The following is a 15,233-nucleotide window of genomic DNA, read 5'->3' as shown; positions in this document are numbered from 1 at the left end:
GAAAATATAGGGCCCACATGTCATATTAAACCACCCTTTCTCTATGTGTATGCTTGGAGGCGAGTGAACGCGGGCGCAGCAGGGAGAAGGGACCAGTCAGCGGTGAGCGGCGGCGGGCGTCGTGGCTCGGTGGCTCCGTCTGTGGCGAGCGCAGATGGGAGGGGGAAGCGCGTGGCAGCGCCGGGCGTCCTGTGCACACGCTCGCCATGGAGTCCTCTTTCTCTGTGTGCTTGGAGGCGAGCAGATGCGGGTGCGGCAGTGTGACTCTGGCCGACGGCGAGTGGCGGGCGCCGCAGCTGGGTGGCTCCGTCTGTGGCGGCCGCAGATGGGAGGGAAGCATGCAGCAGCGGCTGCCGACCAGATCTGGGGACGTCGTGCTCGTCAACGGAGGACATCACCGTGTAGGAGACAGGGGTGGGGAAAATGAGCATGGTGGTCGTTCACAGCGCCGGCGGGGGAGAGTCGCGAGAGGACCTCCGGCGCCGGCGGGGGAGAGTCGCGAGAGGACCTCCGCCGCCAGCAGCAGAGAAGGAAGAAGAAGGAGGGTCGCCGAGGGAGCTCGAGATGGCAGCGGGCTCGTCGATTCCTTCCTGTGAACTCCGTCGTGGGCTGCGCCGCACACCCTCAATGCCCGCTGCCGCCCTCGGGGTCCACTCTCCCGACGGCGCCACAGAGATAGATAGATAGAGAGAGAGAGAGAACGAGGAGGAGAGAGAGACGCCTGCTGTCTCCAATGTCCTTGGCGCTGCCCGCCACGCTCTCCCTGGGGATGACTTGTCGCCCGCCGCCTGCCTGAGCCAAGAAGGAGAGAGAGAGAGAGACACACACACACACACAGAGGGACGATGATGACGACGTAGCCCGTCTCCTCCAACGCCCTTCTCGGTGCCATCCCCACGCTCTGTCGCTGGCCCCCACATGTCGATCACCCATCCGCTCCCCGCGTGCCTCCGCCACCGCCGCCCCCCACTGTCCGTCCACGCGCGCCCAAGAGAGAGAGGGGAAGAGGGGAAGAGAGATAATGATTGGTGGGCCCTATATTTTCTTTTATTTATTTTTGCTAGTTCGATTTCCACGTTGGCGCCACGTGTATGCCACGTAGGATAAAACCGCTCAGGATTGAGTTAGGTGGGTAATTCGTCCGGTATCAATAGTTTGATATTTAATATGTCTGGTTTTGTGGTTCAAGGGGTAATTCGTATTATCGCAATAGTTCAGGGGTCAATTCGTACTTTTTCCTAAAAATTTTTGCTCATAAGCTTACTTCAAACTTGTTCAGTTTGCTACCATTTTCAACATTACCAAGTTTTAGTATTTAAAAATTTTGGTAAGGTAACAATCTAATTAAAGATGTCTCAAATACCATACCATTTCATACGATGCCAAAATTTTATAATTTTCTATAGTCTTCTTCACATAGCTGTACACAAAAATTGTACCTTACCAAAACAAACAACACCCACATACTTCTACTTAACTATTGTTTGGCATTTGCTAAATTTAGATATTGCCAGAGTTTGATAGATTTTTTGTAGCATCAAACTAAATGGGCGCTTTATTTTTCCATTACTGATAATTGAACAATCAGATACTGGCTGCACTCTACACATCGTGCTCAACGCAAGTACACCGGACATATAGTTAATGAGATTAATGTTGTGCTGTTTTCTCAAAAAAAAAAGATTAATGTTGTGCATGGTGCAAATTATGATGCACGATGGAATGGAAACTTGAAAAGGGTATATGATCGAAATGGATAGGTATATGAAACTGCATTTGGCAACACGTACAACATTGCAATCAACAATGATCATGCCGACCTCTTCCATTAATAAGCCAATTAATTAAAGAGTGCCACTCCTACTAGTCAATTGTGTAACCAACTTCATAAAGATATCTCCATGCATGGTCCAGCCTCTGAATTGCTGTTTAACTAGATCAACTTGCTGAATTTTTTTGAGCCATCAGATTTCTGACCCTCTCTCTGCAGTTGTACATGTAAAGCACTGCTACCAGGAGCGCGTCAATGGGCAATTATACGTACGTTAATGCTGATTACATTCTTTCTCTTCTACAGTTAACCAATACTCCATTTATTTCATATTATAAGTCGATTTTACTTTTCTTTAATCAAACTTCTTTAAATTTAACAAAATTTATAGAAAATACAGTACAATTTCCAACATAGGACAAACATATTATCAAATTCAATAAAACTAATTTGATCTGTTTTAGATGTTACATTTTTTTACAAATTTTATTAAACTTGAAAAAAATTTGACTAGAATAAAAATTAAAGCAACCTATAATATTAAACGAAACAAATACAGCACAATACATGATGTGAATGGGATCAAAGTGATTGTGTTTTGACTTTTGGACATGTTGTTGGCCTGTTCGTTTCTTCTGAATGGAGAAGATTATCCAGCGCATACGAAACGAGAAAATTCATTAGCATATAATTAACTAAATATTAACTATTATAAACCTAAAAAGTGATTTATTTGATTTTTTAACAACTTTCATATAATCAATCTATTATATACTAAAAATCCATTAAACTTTCTATAAACGCTCCCAAACCGCCAAGTGGCACCCTATGAACACTCTCAAGTCGCCAAGTGGCACAATAATAAATAAGAGAAATATGACCATCTATTTTTATTTAAATTAGTGGATGGTTAGATTTACTTAGATCTATTTTATAAGGAAAAAAGAATACGGAACCAACGTACAAACGTACGTAATAGTCGAACGTATGTACGTATGTACTGTACATACTTCCCTTCTGTCCTTCCATATTTTCATTCATGTGTTATTTTCTATTTCATGAGAAAATAAAAACAAAAATACTTTTACATGAAAAAAAACACTAATAGACCAACTACTAGGTACTATTAAATTGCTACGTGGTACTATTAAATTAGAGAAAATACTACTAAATCGCTACGTGGTACTATTAAATAGAAAGTGCTAGAAAATCTTAAAAAATACAAAGCAACAGACCATCGATTTCTACTTAAATTGATGGATTCTTATTGTTAGATTTTTTAATAAAAATATCCCAAACCTCTCTACCTCCCTTCCCACCCCCGTGCAGTGTTAAAATCCACTAAACATTTTATAAACACATCTAAGCTACTATATCACTTAAAGACAATCTTAGAAATTTCAAAAAAAAAGACAATTATATACTAAAAGTTCATGAAACATTCTACAAATACTCTTAATTCGCCAAGTGGTACCTTACAAACGCTCCTAGGTCGCCAAGTGACACTCTAATCCAACCATCAATTTTTATTTAAATCGATGGATCCATTATTATTATATTAGAAGGTTAGTTTTTTTAGAAGAAAAGCACACATTCCAAACCTCCCGTCACGTACGTACCAACGAGCTATGTTCATGAGAAATTATAATCAAAATTATTTTTACATCTCTCTGTGACTCTAAATATCCTACGAATGCTTCTAAACTGCTCGTGGTGCTATTAAATTAAATAAAATACTAGAAAATCTTAAAAAAGAACAAAACATTTGGCTATCGATTTGTTAGTTTTTTAATAAGAAAAAACCCAAACATCTCTCCCTCCCTCCCATCCCTGTGCGGTGTTAAAATCCATTAAATATCTTATAAATGTCTCTAAGCTGCTATATAACATTCTTAAATTAGAGAAAAATCTTAGAAATTTTGGGAAAAAAAACACCCAACCATTAGATAATACATAAATCTATGGACACATTATTTTCAATGGATTAATTGGCACATTATTTTAGGTCATTACATATATTTTTCTTTTAAAAAAAGAACACCCTAAACTTTCCTCCCTCCCTCCTTTGCGGCATACGGTGTTAAAAGTTCATTACATATCTTATAAATGCTCTTAAGATGTTATATCATTCTCTTAAATCAAAGAAAATCCTAATAAAATTTTGACAAGAAAACAAAACATCCGACCATCGGTTTCGACAAAAAACATCTGACACATTATTTTAGTCTGTTAGATTAATCATTTAAAAAAACACCCCAAACTTCCCTCACTCCCTGCCCATGTACAGCGTGCGCCATTCTTTTTTCTCTGTTTTTATCTAAAATTAAAATTATCTATATGGGAACAAAACACAAATGGATCATGTTAGGCATCTAACGACTTTCTGCCAACTTAATTAATTTCTCTTGACATGCCTATACAAATTAACATTGATACTTTTAAAATGATGTTTTTAGGACAAAAATAAATATTTTTAAGAAAGATGATCATATCGTCCAAATTACACATATGATCTACGAAGTCACTAATCATAGCAGGTATTCATCTAGCAATATTAACAATAGGGTGAAAATAAAGGTGTAGTTGGTTGAACAGCATACCGGTAAGTATGTGGGTTGTACCTAAGGATTTTAACAGTGGAACAACCATGCAGTGGCCTTAGCAATAAATCAAGTCAGTTCCATATAGGAATTAATGGCCATGTCCTTTTTTATTATTTTTTTATTAAACTTGCTACAATACATTGTAAAGTCTTGACGTAGAAAAATATAGAAACGTATTTGTTATAAGACAATACACTTTAGTGATGATTCGCTAAATACATTATTATGACCATTACTTCAATATCTCAGGAGAGAAAATTTAGAATGTATGTCTTTACCCCATACTAGGTTATGTGTTCTTATATTTTCATCCCAAATTGCAAAGATCAAATCATTTGATGATTCATATAATGAAACTATCCAAAAGAAAAACAAATGGACATGAAATAAATTGAAAATTGGATACATGTTCCTGGATTTAAAACCAATACTTGATAGAAAAATTCAAACATTTTACAAGGGACGGTTAGAATGAAAAATATATATAATTTTAAAATACAATCAAACAAAAAAAATGATATTATTGGATTTCTATTGAGGTTGTAAGATATCCTTTTGGCGAGTTAAAATACCCTAAATTTTATCATAGGAGCCACCTCCATTGTTTCGACACAATATTTTCTCATCAATTTAAAACCACATGATCTCAAGTAATTTTATTTTAGAATTTATATGTTGCAAGGGTAATTATAAAAATATAACCAGCTTTTAAAGCACACAAAATAAGTTTAATTTTAGGTTAGAACAAAATACAAGATATTTTAATAAAAATCCACCCGCATATAAATATTCAATAAAATTTCACTCACATTATATAAGAAGGTGCCCGCGCATGTGCGCGGGCTACCTTTCTAGTTGTTTTAAAAAATACACTATTTAACAATTTAAAAACGTGCTAATGAAAAATGATAAATCAGAAACTAAAAACAGTTTTTTTTTCAACTTCTCCGGTTTCTCGCCAACTGCCTGTGAGAGCAACTCCCCAAACATGCTTACGGACGAATGACGACATGTACTTCATATACGAGTGATGATTACGGATCAGGAATGCCGACATGCAGTCCCATTTCCCATATCCTTTTTTTAATCTTTTATCCAGAAGCTAACACGTACTCCACACGCACAAACACAAGCGCGCATGCTCCATCTCATCACAAATCAATGAAATCAATCTCTCTTTTCAGATTGCCAACCTTTTTATGATTACAACTATATCAAATCAATATCACACTGAGATTATAAAGTCGTTCGAGACCACACACAACACGCGTAGCTACTAGAGCTAGCTGATCATGAGATATACTACAATTCCAAATTTTCCAACGGCAAAGACCACTCACTGCTCTTAATTAGAGACTTTTAGTCGTTTGTGTGTTACACGCTAATTTTAAGCTGTGGCCATCAGAAATTCAGAATACGAGCAGGAGAGGCGCGGCGACGGCGACGGCGGAGGAGAGGAGGAAGAGGAGGAGCGCCACCGCGCGTGCGCCGCCGCCACCAACTCCGTCCACTCCCAACCACCGCAACACGGCCGCACCGCTCTTCTGCGCGCCCGCGGCCGGTGCGCTTGACCCACCTGAGGAACCACAAGACCAAATTAATCATCTTGAATTAGAAGGATTGGATAGTTAATTAAGGCATTGTTTAGTTCCAAACTATTTCTTCAAATTTCCAACTTTTCCGTCGCATAAAAACTTTCCTACACACATAAACTTTTAACTTTTTCATCACATCGTTCCAATTTTAACCAAACTTCCAATTTTAGCGTGAACTAAACACACCCTAACTCCGCCGTCCAAAGAAAACCACAGTAGCCGTAGAGAAATGAATATGATAATAATAAATTTCTTCCGTCTGAACAGGATGTGATGCAATATAGTATGGCGACAACGAATCTGAACAGAAAACTATGCTAGGCTGTTAGTATTATGTAGTGTCCCATATGATTCTAAGTTGCTATATTATGGGACGGAGGTACACTACAAGGAAACAGACCATTAGTTACCAAGGTGGTTGGTAACAATAAGCTACAAGCTGGTTGCTATTGAGTTTTCGCTACCAATGAACTTTGAGATTTAAGTTTTTAATTTTTTATTTTTATTGTGACTGATAAACTAACAAGCTAGGATCCTTGCATAACATAAAAATTTGCACAATTTTAGATGAAGTTGCTAATTTCCTTAAAAAAAATCCACTACAAAGAAGGCCTAAAAAGGGCTGGTCTTTGCAAGATGCAAAACACCACGATCATCTCCGTCACGGGTTGCTAAACAGAATGATCAAAAAGGCATGGCACTACTGCAATAGTGCTGGTCGTGGCACGCTGATTTTTCATGCATGTCGCCTCTCAAGCTAAATGACGCTGACGGATGAGCCACTATTAGGCCACTATTATTGCAACAGTACGTTCCTTTCAGCTTCCATCAAATTAATTTGGCATCTTGTTCAGGATAATAATATAGCCAACTTCCTACTATTAGCTTATCTTAAAACCAACATATATAATAGATTAACTATAAGATTGGCTACGATTTTCTTCTCCTCTCTCTATCTCTCACTTATACATTTAATGTATTTATCTTGGAGCTTGTGATAAGCTAGCTCTTACATAAGAGTCAACATCCTTAATTTTTCACTACCTCTCTCCTCCATCTAATCTTATAGTAGACTTATCGTCCACTATTATACTTGCTCTTAATCGACATGTTCACATCAACAGCTTGGGGAGTTAAATCTCCAAAAGATATTTGGTTGGCTGCACTGCCACCTACTTATGATAGTCAATGAATTTTCTACAGATGTCGCAGTGAGTCTCTGTCACTTGCTGCTACAGTACTACCCTTCTCCTTCTATTTTGGAATTAGTGCTTCTACCGCTGATTGACAAGTTACAACATCAGGTTTCATGGCCATATATACTTCAAAAAGAAAATCTTGATATTTAATTTTGGATCCAAATATCAGTTATTAATTGTATAAGAAATCAGTGAAGTATAGGATTAGGAGAGAAAAAATTATGGGAACTGACCAGGGGATGCACTGGGGCTGCCCTGCATGGCAGCCTGCTGCTTGGCGAACTGTTCGAAGATCTGCGCGTCCTTGGAGTTTGGTGGCAAGTTCAACAGCCCTGCAGATTGCCAATTTACCATCCACAATTACATTCAATTTGCAAAAAAGAAACACCTGTAAATACCAACTAATCCAGTGATAAAGCACTCTGGGCAATCAACAAGGAACATGTAAAAATGTTTAATTAACTAGTACTACAAGTCTACAACATACATGAAATCTTCAGTTAACCAGAAACTTAAAAAAAAATGCCGATCTCGAAAATAACTTGCAGTCTACATACTTCAAGCTTTCCGATTAGTATTGTATATCTGTTCCCTCGAGGATAAATAAACTTTCCCCTTTGTATATGTTACTGTTCATCACTATCTGGTTGGTTTTTTTAATCATAAACGAATAATTGAGTAGCAAAGATAGGAACAAATTATTCACGATTACTTATAACGGATTGTCTACATGATTGTAAGGATAAACTGATTTTTTTTTAAAACAAACTTAATAAATAGCTTATAACAACTGTTGTAACATAGTAAAAGATTTTTTTAATAAAACATATTTCTTTTATACCTGAAGCAAACTATAAAAATCTAAAAAAAGTAGCTATAAATAATGGGCAGCGAGTGCTACCACCACTATTCTAATAATCCGATGAAATAGCTAAAAATAACAAGGCGGCGATAACCAAACTGTACGGTGACCTTTCTTAGATTTTGAAACCACAGTATATCTCGTGGTAACAGTCAAACCGTGGGGTGGCGGTAATTTAACCCAAAACGGTTCAGTGAACCCGGTGCTACCAGTCTACCACCATTGTCACTAGGGACCAAGCAAAGAGTCGAGCTAGCTCGGTCCCAGTCAGACTCTTCAGCTAGCTGCCTAATAGTAGATAGCTAAGTGGCCAAACACCTCGATTAAAATGTACTCATTGACACTATCTCGATCTCAATCATGATGGATGCCGTCACGGACCGATCCACCGACCGCCGCGCATGAGCAAAGGCTGCTAATTTGGCTGCTCATGAAAAATACGAAATGGTTTGTGCTGCGTTGCTATCGCCATGATAGAAGACAACAAATTAAGTGCGATGAATATATTGCGTGCCTGAGCCCTGAAGACGCCGTTTTGCTTATAATTACGACAGTTTATTCAGTGCTTTGAGATATTCATATAATACAGTTAAAAAACTAAGATTGTGAGAGATTAATACGAGAGAACTAAGGAACACATATACTTAATAATTCCATGCGTTTGATCATCAGAAACATGGTTCAGAAAGAAGGAACTATACAATCACACACTCTCTCTCGTCAGTCGTAAATATTTGATGTTCAGAACGAGAGATGAGATCGAAATTTTGAAAATTCTGACCACAGAAAGAAAAAAAAATAACAAGGCACAACCATAAACGACCAGAATTGAGAAACATAATTTGTTTTTGTTTTGTTCAGAATTGAGAACACGAAGAGATGGGTAAAGAGAAGTTGAAGAAGATGTGCGTACTTGGGCAGTCGGAGATGTTGGCGGGGGCGTTGCAGAGCTGGGGGAGGGAGAGCGCCTTGGTGACGTTGATCTTGAGACCGAGGTTTGGGTCGTCGCGGTCCTTGATGAGCACGCACAGGCACTTGCGGCTCGCCGCCAGCACCGCCTTCAGCCCCGAGCAGCAGTCCGGCGTCGGCGCCGCCGCGCCCCCCGACGCGCCGTCCTGCACGAACGTCAGGCACGTCGACAGCGCCATCAGCTTGTCCGCGCACTCCGCCCTGTCCGCCGCGAAATCCCCCCTCACCGCCGACATCGCCATCGCCATCGCCGCCGCCGCCACCACGAGAACCACCGCTCCCCGATGACGATGATGCTCCATGGTGATGGCGGCGAGGGCGAGAGAGAGAGGGGGAGAGAGCGAGCTCGCTGGAGTTGGAGGGGGGAAATATATAGAGGCATGTTGGGGTGTAGGTGTGGTGGTGGGTTGCGTTGCGGCTGTGGATGGATGGCTGCGCGGCGCGGCAAGTGGGAAAGGCCCCGGTTGTGGGTTGGGCGCGTGGTTTTCGGCGTGTCCCGCGCGGCCGCACGCGCGCTGCTTTTCTGCCGGACCGGAACGGGGAACGGGGAATGGTGATGTTCTACTCCCTCCGACCCATGAATTTTGAAGGGATACGACATTTTCTGTAACTATGAATCTGAACTCTAAAACTATGAATTTGGATAGTAAATTTGTCCAGATTCATAGTTCTAGCAAGTATCATATTCCTCCAAAATCTCTAATATTAGCAATTTCTAGGATCCCAAGAAGAAAGTAGTGGAGAGTAAAAATGACCAAAATACTTCTCATTATTGAAAAAAGTAGGAATAGTGATAGGTAGGTAAAGTGTATTTAAGAAATAAAACATCTTGTTTTTTTATGTGCTGAGAGTAGGTAGGGTGGTAGAAGTTGATTTTTTGTGGGACAAAATTTAAACTCTGGAAGTTGAGTTTTTTTATGGAGGGAGTACAGTTTTAGCTTAGATTTTTGTTAACATGCTTTTCGAATTACTAAATAATGTGTTTTCAAGTTTATAATATTTAAAACTCAATTAACCATGCTCTAATGATATTTATTTTCATAACTTTATCTTCAAATTTATTTGAAAAAAAAAAGCTATCCAACTATCAACAAATTTTAAAATAAAAATATACTTACAAGTTTTTTCTTAAAATAAAAGTTATACCTACGTCGCCCCCCTACAACAGGCAACACCCGTTTTACCTATTAACATGGCGACAAAACGGTGTTGTTGTGAGCCGCCTAATGAACAAGAGCGTACATCTGTCAAGTCTCGCAAACCTGGCTAGCTACACCCGCACTATCACTTGATGCATAATAGCAGGTACAATAATAGACGGTAGAAGATCACGTAGGATTTTTTGCTGAGCTGGAGGAGAGAAGGGAAGAGAGAGAGAACGGGCGGGCGACTAATTAGCCGCCTGGCTACACGCACGGCCCGAGGTCGTGGGGTCCGTGGCGATGGCAGGAAAGTGCTACCGTCATCGTGCGCGTACATCCCGCTGCCCTCACCCGCGGCCACCACTGTCCTCTTCCTTCACGGTGGCCACCGTTGCCGGCATCCCTCCCTCCGTTCTAGCCCACATCTGTCGCAGCTGCCGTCCTCGTCTTCCACGGCCGCCTCCGTCGCCCGCGTCCATCTCACCATTGTCGCCCACCTCCGCCGTGGCCGTCGACCGCGTCCTACGCGGCCACTGCCGTCGCTCGTATCCCTCTCACCATCCTCGCATGCATCCGCCGTGAACGCTATCCTCACCCTCCACGGCCGCCGCCGTTGCTCGCGTCCATCGCGCCGTCCTCGCTCGCGTCTGCCGCGGCTGCCATCCTCGTCCTACACAGCCGCCGCCGTCACCCATGTCCATCATGCCGTCCTCGCCCGCATCCGTCGTGGCTACCATCCTCGTCCTCCACGACCACCGTCGTCGCCCCGCGTCCATCTCGACGTCCTCACCCGCATCCACAATGAACGCCGTCCTTGTCCTCCGCGGCTGCTGCCGTCGCCCGCGTCCATCTCGTCGTCCTCGCCCTCCGTCACCCTTGTCCATTGCAGCCACCGCCTTCGCTCGCGTCATCCGGGGACGCCGTCGCCTGTGTCTGCCGCAACCGCCGCCATCTCCCTCGCCCTTACCCGTGTCCGTGTGTAGGGACACTGCCTCATCTTCACCAGCAAGAAGCGAGAAGAAAGAAAACTCAGAAATGGAAGGATGGAACGAGAATAGAGGGGGAAGATGGTGGGGTCATAAAAATAATAAAATATTTATGTTACAGTGAGCATAGGATATCTCTATGGTATATCTTAGCTATAATGTTTGTTACAGATAATATATCCACCTATTACAGCTGGTAATAGGTTTTGTTATTGATCTTGCTCTAAGTGATATAAGTTGTTTTGACCTGGTCAATTAATGGACAATAGGTGTACAAAGGTATATTCTGTAATTATTTTTAAAACGGTATATTCATATAAAATTGTAAAATACACAGTTTGAAAAAAAATAATTATAAGTATTGTTTTACATTTAAAAGTTACGATCCATTTATTTGACATGATTTTTAAAAAATATATGATTTTAAAAAAATCATAGGGAACGATTGATAATCAAGACAAGTAATCCTGAAAACGTTCATAAGCGTGGTAAGGACTAAGGATGGCAATAGAGTGGACTAGTCCAGTACTGAAGGCAGTGAAGGGACTGTCAAGAAGAGGTCTTAGTTAATTAACCATGACTGCTTGATAGTATCTTGTTGCCACTGTAAAATAATGGTACGGTTGATTAGGATGCGTCAACTCAATACTGGGTGAGGATTGTGACGGTGAATGTGTATGTATGTCTTCATCTTTATATGTTCGGAGAAAACTGGCTCAAATACGGGTAGTGAACGTGAGGCCAATTTGGAGTGACTTGCAACAAGTGGTTTAAGGGCCCCTTTGAATCACAGAAATGAAAAAACGGAAGAAAAGAAAAAACATAGGATTCTGATAGAAATGTAAATATAAAACAGAGGATTGTAAAACACAGGAATAACGTAGGAATGACCGTTTGATTGGACCACAGGAAAAACATAAAACTCAAAGGATTTTTTTCCATGAGGTTCTACCTCTTGTTAAAATTCCTCCAAAACTTGTATGGGAAGAGGCATTCCATAGGAATTTTATAGGATTCCATAGGGTTCATTCCTTTAATTGAAAAGGCTTTGTAGGAAAAATTTCTATAGAAATAAAATCCTCTAAAATTCCTATAAATTTCCTTTGAATCAAAGGGGCTTACAGTTTCCTGTGGAGCAATCAACGTTGACAAGACAAGAATTTAGTCTCTACTGTGTGTACTTTCGTAAGATGGTTATAGCTAACAACGTGATGTACACACTAGGTCCATCAAGGCACAAATCCAAGATTTGACATGCGTGTCCATCAATCTTAGGAACTTACTAGTAACAATTAATGGGATACATTGATTCAGATAGAGATTTTGATCAGTCGAAAAATCTAATCATTGTAATAATTGAATGCTAATCTATAAATCATATTGAATAATCCCAGCTGTAGAATCCTACAAATAATCGTTGCTAATTCAAATTTATCTTGTAATTTTCTCTAGTATTTAAAAGTGGGAGTCATCCTCCTCGACCACGTAAAAACATCTTTCCTCTCATGAAAACCTTCCAACCTAAAAAACTTATTTCTAAAAAAAAAACATTGTAAAAAAAAACAGCCTACCCGGCCCAAATCCTTCCACTAAACTTAAATAAAGAAAAAAAAACTTTTGCAATGTACGAGTATATAACTAGTCATTTTAAGAGAGTAGCAGGAATGCAACATCCATAACCTAAGAAACCTGATGGGCTCAATACACAAGGATATACCCCTGTAAGGCCTTGTTTAGATAAAAAAATTTTAGCCAAAAACGCCACTTTAAATATTTAGACACATGCATGAGGTATTAAATATGGGAAAAAAAACCATTTACACAGTTTGCACGTAAATTGCGAGACAAATTTTTTGAGCCTAATTACGCTATGATTTAACAATATGATGCTACATTAAACATCTGCTAATGACGGATTAATTCGGCTTAATAAATTCGTCTCGCAGTTTATAGGCGGAATCTACGTTTAGTACTTCAAATATATATTCGTATACTTTAAAAACTTTACACCCAAAGAACTAAACACACCCTAAATATGAAAATTAAGGCAAAACGACGATCACAACTGCCTCAACCGTCTGTAAACTGTAGTAGTACTAATCAATAAGGTGGCTCGTCTGTTGGCTAGGGCGATATATGGGCAAATCTGTCTTTTATGAAAGAATGACAAAACTTTTGCATGCCTCTAAACACTAACTACCAAAAATTCAATGCAAAAACTTTTACCATTACACGTGGATCTAAACATGCCCATAATGTGTTGCTTTTCGACCTTTCAATATCGTGTTCCTGGTTGTATCCAAGATATTGTAAATGCTATTTTTTTGTGCAATGAATGAACTAGCCTTGATTAAGAAAAAAAATTTGCCCCAACCGTCCTGATGGGAATCGAGTTAATTATGGCCTTCAATTATTTGAACGGAAAAATGTCGCTATTTGTAAAGTAAATTCGTTTGATGGCACCTAAATGCATGTAACTGTCTTAATATCACTAACAAATTTTATTTGGTCCAATCCAAGGGCATCTGTCTCCCTCCTAGTGGTTGCGACTTGCAAATTCGATCGATCTCCAATCAAATCCGTCGCCCACAAACCGATTAATTGAGCCATAATTTCGTGACCGATCTTGGCACGCAGTGATGCAAACCCTATTTGATTGGAAATCGGATGAGTTAGTATAGTTTGGTGATTTGACAAATTAGAAAACTCTGAAACACTCTATTACAGAAGTAATAAGAACAGCAATCGTCGGCAAGGTCCTCTGATTAACTTGGTGATAATAAATATATTATTGGAAGAGCGAAATGAGCATATTAAGTTCCTTGTGGTAGGACGAGTCCACTCGGGTTTAAATTTTAGATTTGACATGGGTGCTCACATTTACGTCCACTCAGGTTTCAATCTTAGATTTAACATGGGTGCTCACATTTACGACTAATTATTCTTTCAGTGGTAGGCGATGTACCCGTCGATAACGAGGCGCATTCTTTCCGTGATAGGTGAGGGTAGGGTGTGCGTGTGTGTTTATAAGGGTGAGCGCGCACGTGTTATGAGCGTTTTCTTTTCTACCGTGTTTCTAAAAAAAATTAGTGGAAGAGATGACAGATTAGAGAGAGGAGGGTAATTTGGTCTAATTTTTTTAATGAACCTCACACGCTCGCGTACACTGACGAATGCAGCGAAGACAATGTGACGAGCACCGTGCCGACGAACTATTCATCGTCCGGCAAAACAAAAGCAAAGCAAGAAACAGAGGATTTGGCGCTGTCATACCGTCGTAGCATTCGATTCCTACGACGTGAGACACGAACTCAGCACGATGGCTCTTGACATGAACAGAACACATATCGGAGCCTACAAGCTACTAGTAGCAGCTAACAAACTATGCAAAATATATATACTCAGCTAGAAACCAGGAGATATATATAACTTGACGCCGCGACAGGATTACATTACACCAACATGAGTTGCCTTGTATGAAGTCAAATCTATGAACCCATTTGTCACTGACAATAATCACACAAGCACCTGGCGTAGAACATTCGTCGAGCACCTGGCGTGCACCCGCGTCTGCTCGGCATCACCTCCGCCTCAATGCCTAATTTTCCTCCTCCACCGTCCACCCTCTACTGGGTAATCCCTTCTCCTAGAGAACTACTTCCATGGTTCCATCTCCATATATTGTACGGTAGCTAAATCTCAGATCAATAATGCAAAGTAGTTGCGAACTCCATCTCGGACTATGGAAAAAGGGTTTTAAGCTCTTATAAGGAGAGCCGATGTTTCCTCGTTTGTTCAATCACTATCTAAATAGTTGTTAAAAATTCTAAAAAAATAATAACATTTATAACATATACATAAACTACTTAAAAAAATCAAGTCAAAACTCAACTCACAAATTGAAATATAAAAAAAAACAAATCTAGCATATGAATATTATTGGTACTATTTACGTCTAAATTTATCTTTATTTTCTTAATGTTTGTAGATCAAATTTGAATATAATTTTTCAGAGTACATACGATACATAGTAGATATTACTTACTCTACGTTGCCCATTTTTTTAGAACTATTTATATTCATCAATTTATTAAGAGAAAAAGATA

At 39.9% G+C, this 15,233-nt stretch overlaps 1 protein-coding gene across 1 annotated transcript; it reads right to left on the bottom strand.

Moving 5' to 3' along the window:
• Positions 1-5,536: 5,536 nt before the first annotated feature.
• LOC127778321 (non-specific lipid transfer protein GPI-anchored 14-like) lies at positions 5,537-9,357 on the bottom strand. Its single transcript, XM_052304906.1, has 3 exons — positions 8,944-9,357; positions 7,402-7,500; positions 5,537-5,950 (listed from the first exon to the last, which is right to left on the bottom strand). The coding sequence occupies exons 1-3, from the start codon at positions 9,299-9,301 to the stop codon at positions 5,784-5,786; spliced, it is 624 nt and encodes a 207-aa protein (XP_052160866.1). The 5' UTR covers positions 9,302-9,357; the 3' UTR covers positions 5,537-5,783.
• Between the last annotated feature and the right edge of the window lie 5,876 nt (positions 9,358-15,233).

The sequence above is a fragment of the Oryza glaberrima genome, chromosome 7 (genome assembly GCF_000147395.1).
Source record: "Oryza glaberrima chromosome 7, OglaRS2, whole genome shotgun sequence".
Lineage (NCBI taxonomy): Eukaryota > Viridiplantae > Streptophyta > Magnoliopsida > Poales > Poaceae > Oryza > Oryza glaberrima.
This window is presented reverse-complemented; position numbering and strand designations above follow the sequence as displayed.